This window comes from Aedes aegypti, chromosome 3 (assembly GCF_002204515.2).
Source record: "Aedes aegypti strain LVP_AGWG chromosome 3, AaegL5.0 Primary Assembly, whole genome shotgun sequence".
NCBI classification, from domain to species: domain Eukaryota; kingdom Metazoa; phylum Arthropoda; class Insecta; order Diptera; family Culicidae; genus Aedes; species Aedes aegypti.
In genome coordinates, this window is record NC_035109.1 from 261,650,918 (window position 1) to 261,673,766 (window position 22,849).

The following is a 22,849-nucleotide window of genomic DNA, read 5'->3' on the forward strand; positions in this document are numbered from 1 at the left end:
ATTGAAAAAGAAAGTGTAGTGTAAGTAATGTTCATTTCATTTTGTTTTATGTTATGTGTTGCGATTTCTAATGGATTTGAAGTATGTTTTTAGATTTTGCCGAGACATGGTAAAGTCAATAGTTTCGCAATGTTGATTGTAAATGGCCATCATTTGATTTAGGGGCCCGTTTTTGGCATAATTTGTTCGATGATGATTTGTCAAGAATAAGTTACGATTTCGTAGAAATTTCGTAGTAATTTAATTTTGTTAAAATTTCTGTAGAATCAATACGTTGCGAAACGATATCATTTACAAATGAAACTCTTGCGATTTCACGCCGCTCTTTCAACGTTTGTATGTCAATAAGCATGCAGCGTGCTTTGTAGGGTGGAAGTGGAAATGATGTCCAACCTAATTTACGAAGAGCATATAGTAGAAATTGTTTTTGTACAGATTCTAATCTTTCTTCGTGTGTCATTGAGAAAGGAGACCATACAATGCTGCAGTATTCCATGATTGATCTTACATATGCAATATATAGAGTTTTAATTGTGTTTGGGTCATGAAAGTTGTAGCAGAAGCGTTTTATGAACCCTAGCATTTTATTAGCCCTGTGAATTATTGTATTGTAGTGGTCTACGAAAGAAAGCTTAGAGTCTAAGATTACTCCTAAGTCCCTTACTCTTTCACATTTTTCCACATTTTGATTTCCTAATGAAATTGAAATGCGTGGTGTCGTTCTTTTTCTGCTAAATGATATTAGGTTGCATTTTTTTTCTAATAGGCTTTTTTTGCACCATATGTAGAATTTTTCTATTTCATTGCGGAATACATTGATGTCTTCTTCATTTCTTATTTCCAGGTAGAGCTTCATGTCATCGGCATTAATTAACACTTTGAGTTTATTGAAAATGAAGGAAATGTCGTTTACATACATAATAAAAAGAAGAGGTCCCAAATGAGAGCCTTGAGAGACACCCGAAGTGACTTGAATTGGTTTTGATTTGTTTCCTTCGAATTTTATTATTTGTTGGCGGTCAGTTAAATACGATTCAAGCCATTTCAGCAATCATTTGGCTCGATTCCAATTTTTTTTAGTTTGAAAAGTAGCATTGCTATGTCTATGCGATCAAATGCCTTGCTAAAGTCCGTATAAAGAGCTTCTACGTGGTTTCCATTGTCCATTGCATTCAACGAATAGTCAACAAATTGAAGTAAATTTGTTGAGGTCGAGCGGCCTTTAAAGAAGCCATGTTGTGTGTAAGTAATTCTATTTTTGATTTGAAGAAATAGTTTTTCGTTGACAATTGACTCGAAAAGTTTTGGAATACAAGAGATAATGGCAATACCACGATAATTACGTATGTCATATTTTCGGCCAGATTTAAAGATAGGCACTAAAAAGGAGCTTTTCCATATTTTTGGGAAGATTCCGGATTCAAGGGATCTGAGCCGTCCTCATATTGTTGAATAGGTATTCACGTGTGAATAGAGATTCTCAAATCACTTAGTTATTCATACCCGGTTCTGGAAACCAGGAACATCCTACCCAGACAACCAAAATGTACGTATAACGAAATCACCTGGAGGCTTTATATGTGCAACATTTCACTTATAAGATGTCGCGAAAAGGCCTTCTACGTACAAAAGTGGAGGCGATATGCGTGCATATATTATGTGATGAATAATAACATACAATGCGAGTGTATAAATATTCTACCGAATCAACCTGTGATCTTATGCGACTTAACTTATGATAACAAATGTTGATTTGACAGCTGCTACGGATTGATGCGACTTACTTTGTACGAGTGTACGAGACGAAACAAAATGTATAAATGAACTCAGAAAAGAAGTGTTTTATGCGAGGAAACTCATCAAACTGACGAGTTTATTCACGGTGTTTTGCGGGTTTGATGTAATTTGTATAAATAAACGAGTTGTAACGTAAACTTTCATGCGATTTCTGGTTGTCTGGGGAGTTTCCATCGCAATTAGGTATATGTAATTCACATCGGAACTATTCGGTTGATGAATATATTGGCATAAAATTTTTCGGTAATAAGGAACCAATTACCGGCGCACATGTCCAGTACGGTCCATGCGGAACCGGTTCCTGGAGTCCCGGAAGGTGGCCAATCTGGACAATTCGATGAAATTACTCAGATTTATGTTTAAAAACCAAATGAATTGTGCCCCATTCTTTATGATTTTTTAGTTTTGGATGTATTTTGCGAAAAGAATGAATGGATGCTTATTCTGGTCCTTTTGGAGCACCTGAATGGCCACCGGGAAACCTGTAATGTGGGACCACAAAGTTTTAGCACCAAAAGTAGGCATGCGACGGCTCAATCTTCATGATTTTGAATATCTGTGACTCTTCTAGTTCAATTATAAGTGAATGACCACTCTGGCTAACTGTTACCTTAGCTTTAGCTTAGCTTAGCTTAGACTGACTACACATATCAATGGTTGCTATTCCGTGATTGACCGGAGTCAGTGAAAATGCACAAAGAATCAACTAGAAGATCGGCTGGGATTGGCCATAATCTTCTTCAGTGTGCATAATTCAGTGCCTCTATTTATACATGGTCAATAACGGCGCCGGCCACGTCCTTGCAGTCAGGTGGGATTGGGGGAAGGAATGTTAGTGTGTAACCTTTGCTATTTGGAGACCGTGTTTGCCTCTGCATCTCCACAAAGGTTACTGGGAGGGATGTTTGTTAATGGGAAGGATCGTTGGGTCACAGGATTCACTTTGATAAGCGATTAGACCATGATAAATAATTATTGGTGAGATATAAACATGCTTATATGTAAATATTATTTTTTCATTTGATATGAACAATATCTATGTAGAGAAAAATTATGCCGACACTTGACGTGACGAACCTTTCAAAGTTTGTTGAATAAAGTGAACCTTTCGCAAGTCTACACTCGTAGTGTCGAACCATTCAAAGTTTTTTTTTTAATTACAAAAATAAAGGTAAAAGAAAAAGGTGTTTTGAAAAAAAAAATTAGACATTAATAATTTATGAATCAGAATTTATGTCGACACTCACAGTGACGAACCTTTCATAGTTTGTTGAAAAATCATATTTACGTCTCACCGTTGTAACGATTAAAGGTGCAGTCATACATATTTTATAGATTAGAAATAGTAGCATGAAACGAGCTCACCAATTGATCCGTCATCCTTGAGCAGCAACAATCCACTTTCAGCTTCACTCATTTGATCGGCTATATAAAAGCACTCAGAGAAAATAGGCGCACGACCCGAGAGGGAAAACAACTGACGACTGCTCGGGCTTTCTTGCTGCACTGTCCAGGAGCAAGTGTCAACTTCGAAAGATCAAAAAGAACTAATCGAACGCGCCACTTTTTCACTTTACCCGACCGATCGCGCGACATGTTTGATCCTGCCCTCATCGCCGGCCCCCGTAGGAGCAAGCGTCAAGGTCGAAGGATCAAACATAACTAAACGATCACGCCACTTTTTCACTTTCACTCGACCGACGCGCGACATGTTTGATCCTGCTTTCATCGCCGGCCCCCATAGGAGCAAGCGTCAAGGTCGAAGGATCAAACATAACTAAACGATCACGCCACTTTTTCACTTTCACTCGACCGACGCGCGTCATGTTTGATCCTGCCCTCATCGCCGGCCCCCGTAGGAGCAAGCGTCAAGGTCGAAGGATCAAACACAACTAAACGATCACGCCACTTTTTCACTTTCACTCGACCGACGCGCGACATGTTTGATCCTGCCCTCATCGCCGGCCCCCGTAGGAGCAAGCGTCAAGGTCGAAGGATCAAACATAACTAAACGATCACGCCACTTTTTCACTTTCACTCGACCGACGCGCGACATGTTTGATCCTGCTTTCATCGCCGGCCCCCATAGGAGCAAGCGTCAAGGTCGAAGGATCAAACATAACTAAACGATCACGCCACTTTTTCACTTTCACTCGACCGACGCGCGACATGTTTGATCCTGCCCTCATCGCCGGCCCCCGTAGGAGCAAGCGTCAAGGTCGAAGGATCAAACATAACTAAACGATCACGCCACTTTTTCACTTTCACTCGACCGACGCGCGACATGTTTGATCCTGCCCTCATCGCCGGCCCCCGTAGGAGCAAGCGTCAAGGTCGAAGGATCAAACACAACTAAACGATCACGCCACTTTTTCACTTTCACTCGACCGACGCGCGACATGTTTGATCCTGCCCTCATCGCCGGCCCCCGTAGGAGCAAGCGTCAAGGTCGAAGGATCAAACATAACTAAACGATCACGCCACTTTTTCACTTTCACTCGACCGACGCGCGACATGTTTGATCCTGCCCTCATCGCCGGCCCCCGTAGGAGCAAGCGTCAAGGTCGAAGGATCAAACACAACTAAACGATCACGCCACTTTTTCACTTTCACTCGACCGACGCGCGACATGTTTGATCCTGCCCTCATCGCCGGCCCCCGTAGGAGCAAGCGTCAAGGTCGAAGGATCAAACATAACTAAACGATCACGCCACTTTTTCACTTTCACTCGACCGACGCGCGACATGTTTGATCCTGCCCTCATCGCCGGCCCCCGTAGGAGCAAGCGTCAAGGTCGAAGGATCAAACACAACTAAACGATCACGCCACTTTTTCACTTTCACTCGACCGACGCGCGACATGTTTGATCCTGCCCTCATCGCCGGCCCCCGTAGGAGCAAGCGTCAAGGTCGAAGGATCAAACACAACTAAACGATCACGCCACTTTTTCACTTTCACTCGACCGACGCGCGACATGTTTGATCCTGCCCTCATCGCCGGCCCCCGTAGGAGCAAGCGTCAAGGTCGAAGGATCAAACATAACTCGACCACTCTGGCTAACTGTTACCACCGAAAAACCCCAGGAATGACCACCGGTGTTATCTCTATTGTGGGACATTTCAGGTTTTGTACCAAAACTAGACATGTGACGGCTCAATTTTCCTAGTTTTCTGAGCACGTGATCCATCTCAGATAATAATGAATGGATGGTAAGTCTGGTTCTTTGCTGAAATCACTGTTATTTCTGAATGAACACCGAAGAAACCCGTATCGTGGGGTACATAAGTTTATGTACCATAACAAGACATTCAACGGCTCAATCTTCCTGGTTTTTCGGGCATGTGACTTTTCTCACACAATAATAAGTAAATGTCCACTCAGGTCCTCAGGTTTCAGGTTGGCCGACGACGCGCCCAGTCTAGCGTTTTAGGAGTCGTGGGATCGAAGCTCACCAGAATGATTCCATTTTTTTTCACAAAATTTACATCTCACTATGTCCAAATTGACTTTTGTGTCTACCAACTTCGGGTTTTACTTTCAGGTACAATTATCCAGAGAGATCATTCATCTATAATTGAACTAGAAAAGTCACAGGTATTCAAAACCATGAAAATTGAGCCGTCGCATGCCTATTTTTGGTACAAAAACTAAAATATTCCACAATTCGGATATAACCGGTGGTCATTCCTGAGTTATTTCGGTGGCCCAGAAGAACCAAAGTGGCCATTTATCTATATTTTTACCAGAAGAGCCACATGTATTCAAAATCGTGAAGAATGAGCCGTCGTATGCCTAGTTTTGGTACAAACACCTAAATATCGCACAACACGGGTATCTCCGCTGGTCATTTCTGAGTTACTTCGTTGGGCCAAAAGAACCAATGAGGTCATTCATCAATAATTGAACTAGAAAAGTCACAGGTCAAAGTTCACGTGACAATATGAGGACGGTTCAGAATACTTGTTTAGTTACGAAACTACAGCTACAGGTCGTTAAAGTAAGGGTCTCTACAGGGACTTTTTTCAGATGTAGCAGGTTTCCGACGACCACAGTAACCAAATCCGCATTTCCGGGAGGGTTTCTGAAACTAGACATGTGTGCCTTTCATTTAAGCCCAACAAAACTAAATGCGGTCAACACACTGATTTTTGCGAGTTGTTTGAAATATCGGGTCGAAAATGACCCTAAGTCACAATTTGTAACTTTTTTTATGGAAGCAATAACAAAATATCCCACAAAATAATAATAATTAACAATTATTGTCAGAAATTTTCGAACTGCTAGGTTTTTCAATCAAAAGTTACATTTTGAAATGGGTCGAAAAAGACCCACTGTCCTTACTAAGGTTAAATATATCAACCAAAAATGATAAGTTTCTTGAAGAGGATGTAGAAAATCCCATCTTCACCAGGAGCTTTCAAATTTATGATTCTTTAAAAAATAGCTATCAATTCTTCCAAATCAGTCTCCCAGGAATTTTCGAAAACGTTCTCTTGATTGTTTGATTGTTTCTAAATCCTGAGTAACATGATTTTCAATTGGACTAGTGAGTCATAAACTAAAGATGTCTGCGCTTTCAAACTATCAAACAAACGGATCAAGAGTTTAAGATTATCGTCTATAATCACGGATTCAAATTTTACTTCACATTTTGGCATGGCAATGCATTTTTGATCAACAATGGAATTTGTTAACGTTTCGAGAGCATTTTCAATATCAAGTTTTGTTTGCAAAGAAATAGCAACATCCGAGGCGCGTCCACGATCGAAACCATTGGTAGGACAAACGTTGGCAAATATTGTGTGCACAGTGAAGCTAAGAAAAATGTTAACCCTATGGAATCTTAGGCTGGAAATTGAAAAAGTATTCGCTAAACTGCAAACTTAAAAGAACAGCTCATGTTAGAAAGAAGGTGAAATTTACTAATCTAAGTTAATTACTTCATCTATACATATGTTTGGTACCGTCGATGGGGGTGACAGTGGGTCTAGAGGGTAAGATTGGGTCAAAACGAAAAAATATGATTTGTGAACTATTTCAGCTAATAACGCTGATATTACTAAAATTAATAATTCATATGTTAGGGAACATATTATTACACATTTTTTTCGGTACGGTGCCTAAAACATTAAAAATGGGGGTGAGATTGGGTCACGCAAGAACGATCGCTTAAATACCGGGATTATGACGTCAACATCTGCCTGAAATATATTCATCGTGGAATGTCGCACCGAAGTTTAACTATTTGCGAAGGTTTAAAATAATCACTGTTTCAGTACACCTTTGGGGAAACTGAAAAGGCTTTACGGCAATAGGGATAAGACTTTGAAGACAATTTGAGGGAAAAAACAACAAAATTTATGTAAACTTGGCGATAAATGTTGGGTTACATATTTTTTTCTCATAGCTCTTCTATGTTTTGGTATAATCGTTCTTTTAAGTGGGTTTATCATACTTGTGAAACATCTTAGATATCTTTCCGTCTTGTTTGCATCGTATTTCATCAATATTTTTCAGATGTGAATGGTTTTGCAATTATATTCTCAAAAACAAGTTATTTCATAATGAGATGAAAAAACCGAATTTAGTACTATACCATTTAATTCCACTAGAGTTTGTATCCTTTGACAGATACGCGTATTTCGACCTCAACTGTAAGGCCGTCTTCAGTGTCGTGTACTAGACTCGTACACGACACTGAAGACGGCCTTACAGTTGAGGTCGAAATACGCGTATCTGTCAAAGGATACAAACTCTAGTGGAATTAAATGGTATAGTACTAAATTCTGTTTTTTTATCTCATTATAGGTATTCTACTAAACAGCTCGAAGATTTATTAACAAGTTATTTCAATTACAGTGACCCAATGTCACCCCCTCTATGGGGTGAGATTGGGTCATTTTTCATTCACTTGTGGTGCCGCTGTGGATAAATATTTTTCTTTAATATTTTGGATACCATCGGAGAACATACACACAAAATTTGAAGTTTATAGGACTTAAATTGCGATAGTTATTCAAATAAATCGTACATATCCCTTTTTGACCCATTCTCACCCCCAACGACGGTATACGTTAAATTCAAAACATTTCAATTAAGAACACTTGAAAATTTGTATCATATGGGATTCAAGCCCCTTCCTTCTTTTGAACAAATTGTACGCAAAAGTCCGGTTCTATGGTTGAGTCTCATCACAATCAAACTTGAAAGCTTGTTTATGACGTTAGACTGAAATCAGTTATCCCAAATGAATCTCGATCTGCGTGATGTCTCTCTAGCGCTTGACTCAATCCCGGATGCCTACAATAGTAACCTGTAGTAACTATTGATGTTTTATCATCAGCCTCAAACGAACATTCCATGACATTACGCCAAACGGCATTATGCAAAATGGGGTAGAGCCGTTATCACAGGTTTAAATTAAAAATAACGGTTTGTGAATGAGCATGATTATAATTTACCTGTTGGGTATGATTCAAATATTACTCAACGATTTGTTTGCGAGAAGGACATTTCCAAAAGTTAGACTTATAGTCGCCCCCGCAATTTGCGCATACAAACTTTTTGGTATCTTCTGTCACAGGACAGACGTCCTTAGCGTGAGAAGAATCTCCGCAAATCATGCATTTAGCACAGTGGTCCTCAGCCTAACTGGTTGTGAGGGCCACTACTTTACTCTTAAAACACGTCGTGGGCCACAAGATGTAAATAATATCTATTTTATAAGTCCGATCAACACGACTCGATTAGAATTACTGTGGACAAAAAAAATCGCTTGGCGCTACCGTGATGCATCAATACCCGGACACTTAAGCAGCGACAAATGTTCAAATTGTATTTTTGATTAGAATTATGGGTAAACAATTAACGTTCTGTTACTAAATGAGCAACTTCTAATCAGATTTTAATGTGGGTGATAAATTTCTCCTTAAAATTTACAATTTTACCATGAAAATAGTTGAAATAATGAAGCATGTCTTGTCCTTAAATCCGGACAACTGAAGTAAGTGTTGTCTTAAAATCCGGACACTATTGATTCGAAATCCGGACAATTGTTAAAACTTGAACTATTTGCACAAAATTCACGGTAATTATATTGAATTCAAATTCCACATCATATATCATACAATATAAAGCATTTTTGCGACCTACAGTGCTTCAAATAGACGATAAATGAGTATTGTTTGTATTTGAATTATCTGCGATGCACTTCCTTTTAATGCTATGGTAGTAATGATAGATTCACACAGTTTTTCCGTAAAAATCACTTTGTTTTCACTCATAATGCTTCTGTAGCTGTTTAACAAGTTTTCCTTTACTACCACTAATTTTACATCCGTTCATTTAGATTCAACTAGGGTTTCTAATGCAATGTCCGGATTCAAAACATTTGGCCATAATTCCGGACACCATCTTATCACACCTTTTAGTACACATTTTCACTATATTCCACGACTTTTAAGTTCCCGAATCATAAAACCAGCGTTTTGAGTCTATTTCAGTTCAAATCACTTCACTAACAATACGAATGAAACATATTAGGGAAGGTGTACCGGTATTCGCCATGTACCAGTTATTCGCCACCCCAGATTTTATACCGTTTTACTTCATATATGGTTGCCAATTGTTTAGTGTTTGCTAAATTGCTTTGAGATGATACGGAAACATTCTTGGAAACCGCAAAATTTTCTCAGAAAATAATAGAAAAAAATCATTTTCCTTAATTTTTTTGCTCCTTTGGACCTATTTTTCGCCACCTGTTCCTGAATTCGCCACCCTCCATAAGAAATCAACGTAAGTGGCGAATTCAGGAACCGAAATTAAAATCGTGGCGAATACTGGTGCAAGTGGTCCAGTATTCGCCACCACCATTTTTAATACAAAAACAAAGTTTCTGATTAGTTTTTATATTTTCCCTGCTGAGCATGGATTGAAAGCTTTCGTTTAATGTCCAGACAGTAACCAAAGGTCTTTTGATTTATAAATAAACAATATTTTTCCTTAGGGTGGCCAAAACTGGTACACTTACCCTATCACAAGAAAATCATTCGAGCTGCGTTTATCAACACTTCTACCGAATAAACTAACGATGTGAAAAAATGACATCCAGACGGAGCGACATATTTATTTTGCATTTTTATCAATTAGTTGGCAATGATAACTAGATTACAACTATCAGTAAAATGATCATAAGTACCATAAATAGTTAATATGGTTAAAACCAGGCAGAATAACATTTAATTTTTCGTTTAATTAATGAATATTTTTAGAGTGTCCGGATATTGGTACCGTCCGGATTTTGATTCATCACGGTACTAATTCAGTTGAGTTTTTCGACAGTTGTTACTCAACTTGAATAGGCCACTATTGGGGTCGACCTGAAACGACAACACGTATCTAAATTTCGTGCCAAAATGAACCAGCCTCTGATAGCTCCGCCAGACTGCGTTGCCAGCAATGATTATTGTACGTAACTTCAGCAGCACCTTCTGTGCTCAGATTATTTCTTTTCCTTTTAAATTTTCAATTATGTGCAGCAGTTTTCTAGCAACACGAAGATCATGCAAGAGAAGTGTAGTAGTGACAAACGCTTGAGAACTCGCTCAGAGAAAACGAGAGATAGCATGAAAAGAGAAAAAGGAATTTAGAGGAATTTCAGCTATGTATGGATTAGGTGAAAAATACGAGAAATGAAGTTTTGTGACTACCATCGAAACAAGACGTGTTTTACTATAATCGAATATAAAACAGAAATCTTTAAACCTCTCACATTACAAGAAGAAGAAAACTAATAAGAATTGTGTCACATCTTGTTTTAGGGGTCGACAGGAGATTTCTGAAATATGCAGGCATTGGTGTTACTATTGGTTTCAATAATCTTTTCAAATAACATTGATGTCCCTGGATTATCAAGAGTTCATCCTTCGTGCAAAGATAAACGTCTAAAATTATAGGATTTCAAAAAGAGAAACATCATGATCATCATCAATTCAATACCGATTCAAGAGATAAGGCGGGTGGATTATTTTTTTCAAAAATGAAAATATATTAGATATACTTCTAGTATAATCAACATTTTTTATATAATAATTGTAACATTAGAATAATGTCTACAACTAAATTCCATATAATAAAAAAAACTTAGCCACATAAAAACTACAACTTGAGCGTTATTTCGGAATTGAAATAGGAAATACTTATTTGGAAAAACAACTTTCTTACTTGAACTTTGAAAACTACGCTACGAGAAGGCTGAAAACTTTGGAGTTTTACAGAAACGATGATATCAGACTTGAAAAAAACATTGGGTTATCGAACAAACTGCAGGAATAACAAATTGTATCAATTTTCCTTCGTTTCTTGATAACCAATCCACTGCATAACGCATGAGAAAGAGAAAATCTGTAAAATTATCGATTAGATTTCTACAGAGATACGTTTGCCAGATATTACAGAAGATAACTTTTCAACTTCTGAAATTACAAGATGCGGGCCACACTACTCCAATACAGTACTGACCCGATTTTGTCAGCCCCCGATTTTGTCTACCCCCGATTTTGTCAGCTTTTTGACCCGATTTTGTCAGCCTATTTAAAATTTGTCAAAAAATAGTTATCGTCATGTTTTACCACGTTTACACTCAAATTGATGATGATGTTTGATGTCATGCACGCATGGGCGTAGCCAGAGGGGGCAATGACAATGCCTTTAATTAAGTGCTAAAAATCGATATTACCAATATAAGGGAGGGGGGAGCCCCTGATAAAAAAAAAACTGGCAACGCCCATGTCCATCGCCCTCTTAAAAGTCTATGTAACCATGTAACACATAAAAAATTGAAAAACAGGAACAAAATAACATGACCCGATTTTGTCAGGTTCCCCATTTTGTCAGCCCAAAATTCATCGAGGGGCTGACAAAATCGGGTCCTTACTGTATTAAAAATCACTCCCCGGGCCGCACAAAACCTTGCTGAGGGCCGCATGTGGCCCGCGGGCCGCAGTTTGGTGACCACTGATTTAGCATTAATGCGGCAATGTTTTTTTTCGTGTCCCCACCTTTGGCACCGACGACACTTAGTGGGGTTCTGAAAATTTCGTCCAAGTTTCTGGAAATGTTCCAATGTCACACGAACATAGCACATAAGTCTTGTTTTTTTCTAAAGCTTGAATATTATTTAGATTACTTTTGCTATGGTGAACCAAATAATATTCTTGAGAAAGCCCTTTCTGATGAATGCCAGACTGGGTTCTGTTTTCCCAATGATTACTTGGACCGGGGAAAATCCAAGTAAATCATTTACAGTGGGATTCCGTTTTTGGCATGCTCCGTTTTTGGCATGCTCCGATTTTGGCCAGATGCTTCAGAGCTCAAGCGTTTTTTCTGTAGATTTCTTATGAGAACCTGAACATTCCTATAAGGTTCTTGAGGTTGCATAACAGGATCCTGTAAATATCAGTTGATTTCATAAGGCAGGTGTAAAACATATATCAAGCAGAATTAAAAATTATTTCAAGTAAAAATTAAATTCTACACAATTACAAGACATTTATGCATCTTCTCATGTTTATGTTTGCCCTTTTGATACAGTCAACCATTCATTATAAAATGCTTTACTTTATCAGAAATATAAATTGAAGGAGCAATTCTAAACTTACCAAATTTTTCAGATTTTATGCTAAAGTCCAAAAGTTAAACTGATTTTAAATGTTCATTTAATTAGAAAAAAAAAAATGGCATGCCGTTTTGCAATACCCAGCGCTTTTGATTCGAAAATACGTCTTTAAAAGAAAACATTTTTGTTTTCGTTTTTTCTCATAGTTTTAAGAAAATGTCCAGTTCTTTAATAAAAGTCACTTATGCGATTATTGGTTTTACAAGGCCCTCTTATACAAAATCATGCTTCTAAAAAATAATTGAAGACGTTGAGGCGTAAAAACGCGACCACGAAATCGTTCGCCAGATTTAATATTACGGAGCTATAGATTCATAGCATACTATAACCCTTCGGGAAAATGCTTCGAAGTGGACCTTTTCGAAGTCTCAACGCCTTATGACTCCATAAAGATGATGTATTAACATTGTAATGATGCTTTCAAAACCAATAGTTGAAAAATAAAATTTGAAATATGGGTTCCGATTTTGGCACGTTTCCGTTTTTGGCAACTGAAAATTTCAACTTTGTTGCCAAAAACGGAATCCCACTGTATTCCATTTTTGATCTCTTCAAGTGTTTCGTAATCACATGAGCGACCCTTCAAGACGATCTTGATCGGACGTTCAGTTTTGTCGTCATAAGTGAAACAACACCTTTAAGAGTTTCCGGCAAAACGCGACATTCTCATTTCTTTGCAACTTGGAAGGAAACCTTAATTCCCCTAATAAAGCTGAAGGCCTTCTTCTTCTTTCTGGCGTTACGTCCCCACTGGGACAGAGCCTGCTCCTCAGATTAGTGTTCTTATGAGCACTTCCACAGTTATTAACTGAGAGCTTTCTTTGCCGATTGACCATTTTTGCATGTATATATCGTGTGGCAGGTACGAAGATACTCTATGCCCTGGGAATCGAGAAAATTTCCTTTACGAAAAGATCCTCGACCAGCGGGATTCGAACCCACGACCCTCAGCATGGTCATACTGAATAGCTGCGCGTTTACCGCTACGGCTATCTGGGCCCCCTGAAGGCCTGAAGCTGAAGGCCTAAATCCTCCGAATTTGGAACAACTGATCACAATTGGCGGCACTCTTTGTTTCCTCAATGGAAATCAAAAAGTTTGAACTAATTTGTCAAAAGCATCAAACTGATTGCTCATTTCGATTTAATTATCAACGTCAACCATTTCAACCTTGGAAGAAAGCGCGCATTCCGGAGAAGCGTAATTTCTTCCATTTTTGGAAGGAATGTTTAGTTAATTAGCGATTCTTCGTTGGTGTTATTCCATATGTTCAAATGTGGATAAAAAACCCTGGTTTAAAAATTTATCTGTTGGCAGAAATTTTATTTGTCTTATTTCAAGACTCATGTCCAATCATTATATTTGCAATAGTCATTTATTTCGTATTAATATTGTAGATTCTAATCTATGTGAATGTGGTGCATCTTATCAAGACATTGATCACATTGTTTTTCATTGTCAGACGTATGTTATGCCAAAAAGAAAAATCATTGATAGTTTTCAAAAATTAAATCATTCTGTACCTACATCGGTTCGAGATATTCTTGGTAGTAAATCTCTTGCTATGATGAAAATTATTTTTGAATATTTAAATGAAATTTGTTATATTATTTGATATTGCCTTTCAAATTTTCTTTTCAGAGTTCAAGAAACATATTTGTCCCTCAACTATTGCTGTTCGACGTTTTTCCTCCAAGATATTGGCTCGGTTATGGATTGTTTCCGGTTGAGCCTTTAGTATTAGTTTTACTTATTTTATAACGTTACGTTTATAACGAAGTTACGTTATAAAATAAGTAAAACTAATACTAAAGACTCAACCGGAAATAATCCATAACCGAGCCAATATCTTGAAGGAAAAACATCGAACAGTAATAGTTGAGGTACAAATATGTTTCTTGAACTCTGAAAAGAAAATTTGTTTTTGCGCCCTTTTGAGAAGTACTCAAAAGGGTTTTTCCCTCTTCCAAATTTTTGTTAAAATGAATAAATAAATTAATAAATTAATGATTCTAACAACAATTGAAAAGTGATCAATAGTACCGAAAAGTACTGTTTTTGTAGCACTGAGAAGTACTGTTTTATTGCTTTAGGTAGTTTTGAAAACTTTTGAGAGCCGAAAGAATTTTTGTACGCTTAGCACGAGGGTATGATGCGCACTGAATGAGCATGATATACATGAACTGTGAATATGTGTCCTGTATATTCCCGTTTTCTTAAGTTCTGAGGGTGAAGAACAATCTGATAATCGTTATAAACAGTCATTATACGTGACGTACTAATAATGAATTGAGTAAACTGTAATCCTACCTGTTTGAATCATAATTGAACTCCCCTACTCCTGTTATCTTATCACTCACACCCATCGCTTCGCTGCCTTTTACACTTGCTGAAAGGTGATTCCCCGATTGATCGTTATCGAAGGTCGCCACTAGTGGAATACGCTGACTTGCAACACCGAACTTCTTTTCAACTCTCTTATCTGCCACCAGAATTTCCTCATAGAAAGTTTCTATCACTTGCACTGCGTCATCCATTTTTTCTTCGCTTTTATCACACTGATCAGCACTAACTTCCGGCTGGCGTTCAGCACGCACGTTTTCTAACTCCAGCTGATAAACTGACCTACTGGAACCGGAAGACAGAGACGATGCCGGGCTGATTCGACTGCTTTCATCTTGGCAAGTTAGAGTTTCGAAATGCTGCGTTAATCGGTGCACGTAGGAAGATTTCGTTCGAACCCGAGGACCACCAGATCCACCACCGGCCGGAAAACGTTTCTTAACCGTACTGTCTCCAGGCGCTGAATTGCTTTGTATGCTGTCTTCTACGCAAATGCCACTGTCTCGAGAAATGCGACTCGCCTTGATGGTGCTTGGTTTACTCATTATTTTGCACTAATTAGTTCGAGCGTCGGTTGTGGGCGCACGTACACACTTACTCGTGCGGCCAGACGGGAACTTTTATCCCGGCGACAACTGGCGGAGAACAACAGAGAAACTTGTGATTAGGTTTTATGTAATGAAAATTTAGTATATGCGGCAACATCTTTGTATACTGTAAGTGGGGCTGTTCAGTATTGTGATTTATTTATTATGATGTATAAGATTTTGTTACTTTAATTCAATTCAAACACATATAAAGGGTTGCAATAAGGTACCGCGGGGCAAGTGGGAACTAAAAAAACGGTAGTTCAATCAAATGGTTCAATAAAATTTTCAAATGTCAATATTTTTCAAATTCAACAGCGCAATCACATTTTGGCAACATATTTGCTATTGTGTGCATGAAACCGATCGAATAATTTCGAAATAGTGGGAACCTTGGAGGAAAGTTTTAGAATGAGCCATTTGACGCAGTTACCTCGCTAAACGGGGCAAGTGGGACACATCCAGTTTCATGCGTCAATCCACATCAGTAAGGGATCACCATAAAATACGTAACGCTTTAGGAAGAAAACGTTTATTTAATAGTATGTCACCTCGCATTTAATATTAACTGAAAATACCTCAATAAAAGTGTAAAGAGGAATAAAACATGTTCAAAATATATCATTTATAAGTTGTTAATTACAAATTAGCCCATAAACCATCAATAATTGCCGAAATTATAAATATGTTTTGTTATTACATATATGCATAGTAGAAAACCGCTTAATAGGGTGGAATTGTTTTCCGTCACTACTAAATTTGGAAGAAATAACAAATAAAGTTCAAATAAGATAGAAAAATGATCCTTCTCATGATGCATTTCAAATTTCATCTCTGTGTTTGTTCAATTTTAAAGTCCTATTCCAAAAATAAAAATAAATAAAAAACATATAGAAGAATTACACATTTCTTCTCCCTCTTATGCAATTAAGTAATTTTAGATTTATCTTTTTTGATAAAAATCATTTGTTTGAATGTTTTAGTGCTACTCTCTAGGAAAATGTATGAAACGTGTACGAAAAGTTTTGATTCTGGTTTTTGTTCTGATAGTTCCCACTTACCCCGTGTACAAAGATATTTTGGGGTATGTTAGACCATCGAAAATTTCATATGAAATGAAAACAAAATACTGGTTTATCGTAAGCAGCTTGTAATAATAATTGAAGTTGTAGCTTGCTGATGGAAATTCGATTTATAACACATTTATGTTTTGCGAGTCAATGCAAGACGTGAAACGTGTCGCAAATTATCATGCAAGTTGAAAATGGCGCTGAATTGACAACTGTTACATGAACCCCATGGTAATAAAAATAACAATATGTTTTGTACTTAAAACATTCCTTGTCATTGTATCTTCAACTTTCTAGAAGAATACCCCCATGAAAAACTTTTCCTAAGTGAGCTATGACGAAACGTCCCACTTACCCCAGATTCTCACTTGCCCCGGGGTACCTTACAAAAAATATAAAATTTTAATACATCTGCTGAATATGTCACTTTTTCGACATTTTTGCATTGAGAAGGTGTGGCTATCAAAATTTACATGGTGATGCAAGTTGCTTGTTAATTATCACTTAAAATACTACACGCAAAATAACCCGTTCCATTATCCGTGAACAAAGAAAGAGTCATGGTAAACGGTAGTCAAAAATGGAATCGCGAATGTGAGTCCGCAAGGATGTTTTCGATCTAAGCGCATTGTCTATTCTATTGGAATATGTGACCATTTTCTGAATCGATTACTAAACTATCAGTTGATTCTGTTGGTTTGTAGCGATATATACGAGATTGGTGTTTATACTATTCAATAGTTGCCGCCTACGCTGCTGGATATTTTCATATCCATCCGGAGCAATGGTTTCATGCTTTAAACAGCATAGAATTTTAGTTGCCTTTACTGAAGTTATGTACATTAGCCTGGGTCACGGTCATATGAAAAATTTAAATTCTCACTCCAGTCCCTTTTTTGGATTGCATTTAGGTCACATAACAACTGTGCAAAATTTCAGCTCGATCGGTGAAACTATATTTTAGCGCCAGCCGTTCCAAGTTTGTATGTAATTTACTACTGTAACACTTACTTTTGCAAAGAAAAATCGTCAGAGTTCGCCCATTGACCTCTATAAAAGTTCTGAATGCAGACCTCGATAGATATTTTTACGATGAAGATCATTGCCGAAGACCGCAAAGCAATCCGAAGCTTGTGAAAAAAGTTATTAGGCATAAACTTTTTGGAAATTTTGCCTGATTTTGTTATTATTGTTATTCCCTTACGTGTTCATCAACGCCGCCTTGCCAATACGTTTTGATTGAATATCTTTTTTCACAAGTGTCGGATTGTTTCGCGGTCTTCGGAAATATTCTTTATCGTAAAAATACCTATCGAGGTCTGCGTTCAGAATTTTCATAGAGGTCAATGGGTGACCTCTGGCGATTTTTCTTTGCAAAAGTAAGTTTTCCCATGGTAAATCCCATACAAACGTTGAACGACTGGCGCTAAAATATAGTTTCAGCGATCGAGCTGAAATTTTTCACAGTTGTTATGGAACCTAAATGCAATCCAAAAAGGGGACTGGAGCGAGAATCTAAATTTTGTCCCACGCTAATGTACATCCGCTCGTAGCAATTTGGCTATGTTTGGAAAATAAAACTCCAGAATCATCAATCTACAGAAAGTCGGTCATAAATCGAGGATTTCAATCACAAAATTTAATGTGAAGGATCCCCACATTAAATTTTGTGATTGAAATCCTCGATTTCAGTTTGTGTTAACATGAACAGTGAACAGTGATGAACAGTGTTTTCATTTAGGGAAACAAAATCACGGATCCACGATTTATTTTTGTTATAAATGATCAGTTTCGCATGGTGTTAGGAATGATTTGCGGAATATATTCGTAAAGCAAAAATCAGCTTGTTCTGGAATTCATGCTTTATGCATTTTATTTGCGTGTATATAATAATTCAGCCATTCCATGAAAAACCGATCTAGTGGGTCACCAAATTCCGTGGAAATTTGCTATTTTGTTGCTTGTCCGAAATAAGAATACACGTGTTATTGGATTTTTTTGATTCAGGTGACCATTTTTAAAACCAGAACCAGAACCAGAAAAATCGCAACCATGCAAAATTTTTATTTTTTTTTTAATTAAATGGTAGCTAAAGATTTTAACTTCTCAAGAAAAATACAAAATTTTACAAAAAAAGGTTTTTTACATAAAAAAATTAATCAAAAATTTCCGTTTTTCGTATTTTGAAAGGCTCGGGACAAGAAGGGCTATTGCTGTTCTCATTTTTTCTTGAAAGTTCAGAAAATTTTACGTTTACTGTTAAATTTTCAGCGATATATGTTTTTTAGTTTTAGAGATTTTTTTTTTATAAAAAATGGTCATTTTTTGTCGGCACACACTGTAGGTCTCAGCGCATTAGATTTTTTCAATTAAAAAAAAAATCATAATTTTTGAACAGCTCAACCGATTTCCAATCTTATCAATTAAACCTCATTGATTTTGCTATGTTTGTTTATACCCTCAAAAATTATATGGGATTTTCTCTCAAAAATAAAATCTATATAAATAAAAATGGAATGGTGTTTGTATGTCACGAAATGGCTTACGAACGGGTCAACGGATTTGAATGATTCTTTCTCAGTTTTGTTCGTCAGGGGTTCCAACGTGTTCGTGTGTATAAAAATCCCAGGATATTCACCGGGAAAGTTGAAAAAACGAGCGCGAACGAAACTGTCATTTTATATGGGACGATCAAAAGCATTTTTCAACAGTCTACTTGATGGCAAGACGAAGTTTGCCGGGACCACTAGTATAGAATAAAAATCAAAACAATAATAAACCTTCGAATTGTTTAGTGGAATACAAATAAATAAATGAAAACCGAATTAAGTACTATACCATTTAATTCCACTAGAATTTGTATCCTTTGACAGACACGCGTAATTCGACCTCCACTGTAAGGCCGTTATCAGAGTCGTGTACTAGACTCGAAAATTGAGTTAATTTTTTAGAGACCCCCTCAAATCTCTTTCATTTACTTAACCCGTATTCAACACATACACTATCACTTTTAAAATCACATAGCCTTCCTTCTAATGACACTTAAAAGATGTTTTTGTAAAGGTGGTAACATGGAACTGAGTAATTTTCAATAACTGGAATCATTCATTTTATTCCAAGAATTTAAATTGAAACGTCAAAAAATGTAGTTTGCGTAAGCAACTTTCTTAAAAAATCATGTAAATTTACATCATATGTGCCCGATATATTGGAGCAAGTAAAATTAAATAAATTCAAGTTCAAAATGACGTAATCCCATCACATTGAACATAATGCCATCAAAATGAACTCAATTTAACTAGAATCACAATAAGTGGCAGTTAATTAACCAGAATGACGCATTTTTAAGTGCAAATAATTCCCATCAATTTTTTTTATTCTTACGGACGGCGGGACTCGAACCTACGACCCTCAGCTTGGTCTTGCAGAGTGGCTGCGCGTCACCGTTAAAGCTCGAGTATGGGCAAAAAGAGACGGAGTCGTTCGAAAGATCCGGATCACTCAAAAGAACGAGTAATCCGTGGTTCTTTTTCGGCGTGATTCTGTTCATTCGATCAGCACGGATCAGACAAAAAGTGACCCGGAAAATGAACGATTCGATTTTTTTCCCATATTTTCCTTCGTTCGTTTATCGGCTTCATTATTACGCTTGACACGTGCCTTGATTTGCGCGCCATGGCATAAAACATAAAAAAACACAGTTTGCTGCAGCTCCGCACTCTTAGCCAGGGATGCCAAGTCAATTTTTTAAAAATCTGGGAGATTTTGAAAATTTGTCTGGAGATTGCTTATGTCGTATATGAAGAACCTTACAAATTATTTACAAAAACCTTACAAATTCATTACACATTTTATCTGGATCTTCTAGATTTTTGTAAATTGATCCAAAATTTTGAAGATTGGCAACGAGTCTCAGCGTACACAGACAAACAACTAATTTACATACAGGCAGATGAACGATGAGAGAAAAAGTTCGGGTAGGGAAAACCGGTCGTGTGTATCGTGAGTTCGAGAGCGAAAGATACGACACATGTCGCGCAACAAGGAGTGAACCGCTCTTTTTCGTTCGTTCGGTTCAGTTCGCTCTCCCTTTGCGTGCCGCTGAACCGTTCAAAAGATCCGGTTCACTAAAATGAGTGATTCGGATCAGATCCGTTCGCTAGCATACGCCATTAGCATTCACTAAGACTTAAACATTAGGTCATGATTGATTTAAACACTTATGGAGTTCATCAAACAATCAGCCTTTTGAAAATCATCTTACCAGATATTATTCGAAGGTTTTATCAAATCTGTTAGGAAACTCAAAACTCTATCAAATATATTGTCAGCAGAATATTATCATTAAAGTAATTAGAGAAAGCTCCTCGTTTTTCCCCAGGAATTTATCTCGGGATTTCGTTCATATTCCTCTAGATATATCTTAATCGTGTTTTTTTCCAAATATTCCTTAATTTATTCCATAAACCGTTCCTGTAAGTAAGGTGTTTTTGAAGAAGCTTCTTGGAATTCTTCCATAAAAACTCAATTTAGTACGAATCTCGGCTTATATTAAACGAGATATACACAGCGAATTTCATGAGATCTTGGGTATCATAAAATCGTGTTTCGTTACAAAGCAACCTGAAAATTCGCTAGTTAAATCATGCCTTAAAATGAAAAAAAAAAACGAGTTTCACACAACCGAGCTGATGACAAAAAAAAACAAGGTATGTAGGTTCATTCATGAATTTCCCCGAGAATTTCTCTCTATACTATTTCAAAAATTAATCTATGGAATCATGCTGATTTCTTTTTCAAAAATGTTCAAGAAATAATTTCATAAATTGTTCCAGAAACACACTAAGTACACTGAAGGGTTTTTTCGTCTAAATTAAAATTTCTTCATGCATTCTCTCTTGAACTCGAACACAACCTACACCCTAAATTCACAAACCAATCCCAAACATTCCAGATCAAATCCTTGCAAAAAAGTTCACAACGTTTCTGGATGGGTTTTAAACAAATCTCCATGACTGCAAACAGGTCCGTCACTCAACACTGAAACAAGACGTTTAGGACTTCACTTTGCTTACTATGAAAAAATCAAGTGTATATCTTGCATAGTTTTATGTTTCATGCAAAAAGGTTGCAGAGGTATTGTAAAATGATGGTTTTGCCGTGGAAATCGCGAAAGAAATGTTAAGAACCGATACACCAAACCCCCCCGTGATAAAAAAAAACCAGGCTACGTCCATATCCATCACCCCCTTAAAAATCCATGTAAGTTTTTGATGCGGTTCAAAGCAATTATTAACACGTCAAAATCAACAAAAAAAAATCAGGAACAAAATAAAATGACCCGAATTTGTCAGGTTCCCCATTTTGTCAGCCTAAAATTCAAAAGCCTAAAAGGGCTGACAAAATCGGGTCCTCACTGCATTTTTTTTTATTTAATTATTTTTTAACATGAAGTGTTGACTGAAAGAACTTTGACGGATACTGTACTTATTATAGGGAATTTCAAAATCCGTTTTAAATGGATTGTCAAAATCAGGTCATCAACCAAATTAAGGTGATTATAAAACGAAGCCAAACTTTGAATTTTCAAGTGCACAAGACGAGAGTATCTCACAACAGTTCGCGTTGAAAACCAATCAACTTGCTTGCTTGCTGGTGGTGACCAATGGGATAGATTTTTTATGCGGAGCGCTGTTTGGTTCTCAAGTCTTGTGCTCTTGAAAATTTGAGGTGTGGCTTCGTTCTATAATCACCTTAAAGCATGAAAATGCCTTATGAAATTTGAAAATAAAGACACTGACAATGCTTGTTCCCACGGATACGATCCGGTAGGGAATAATTAATACGAGAGAGATAAGTTCTAGTTCACGATTTAATTCAGACTGAATTTCTATGACAAATGGTGTCCTATTTATACTCCACTCTTCACTATCGAATTGCATACAATATTCTAGTTGTGTATTGTTGTATGCAATAATGTGTTGTGGCTTAACGGTTATACAACCTATTTGTACAGCAGAATCTTCCGGAAATGTCAGAGAATGAGACAATGCGAAGGTAAACAATAATAATGCCTTTTCAATGTTGTGATCTGGAATGATCTCTATTGTAAGTATAAATTGATTGAATAACTATGCTAGGGTGCTGGTACCAATGGTTGTAATGTACCAGTAGATTGGACTATGGAATAGAACGAACATTTTTCGATAAATACGACATGTGCTATTTTTGGTGGATAGATCGTCTCTAGTTCAGTCGATTTGCTAAATTTCAGCCTTTTATTTTATCAAAAAGTCATATAAATAATTAAATTCATGTAAAAAATTTGCTCCCTTGCACCAGTAGTTGCCATCGTGTTCCAATAGTGGATCAACGGA

At 37.2% G+C, this 22,849-nt stretch overlaps 1 protein-coding gene across 4 annotated transcripts in view; it reads right to left on the reverse strand.

Moving 5' to 3' along the window:
- The window catches only part of LOC5571113, a 57,222-nt gene that overhangs the window by 27,020 nt on the left and 7,353 nt on the right, over positions 1-22,849 (reverse strand). For all 4 annotated transcript variants that reach the window (XM_021855255.1, XM_001659505.2, XM_001659504.2 and 1 more), the window contains exon 2: positions 14,783-15,450. In XM_021855255.1, coding sequence (XP_021710947.1) covers positions 14,783-15,360 — 578 coding nt within the window. In that variant the 5' untranslated portion in view covers positions 15,361-15,450. The remainder of the gene's footprint in view (positions 1-14,782; positions 15,451-22,849) is intronic.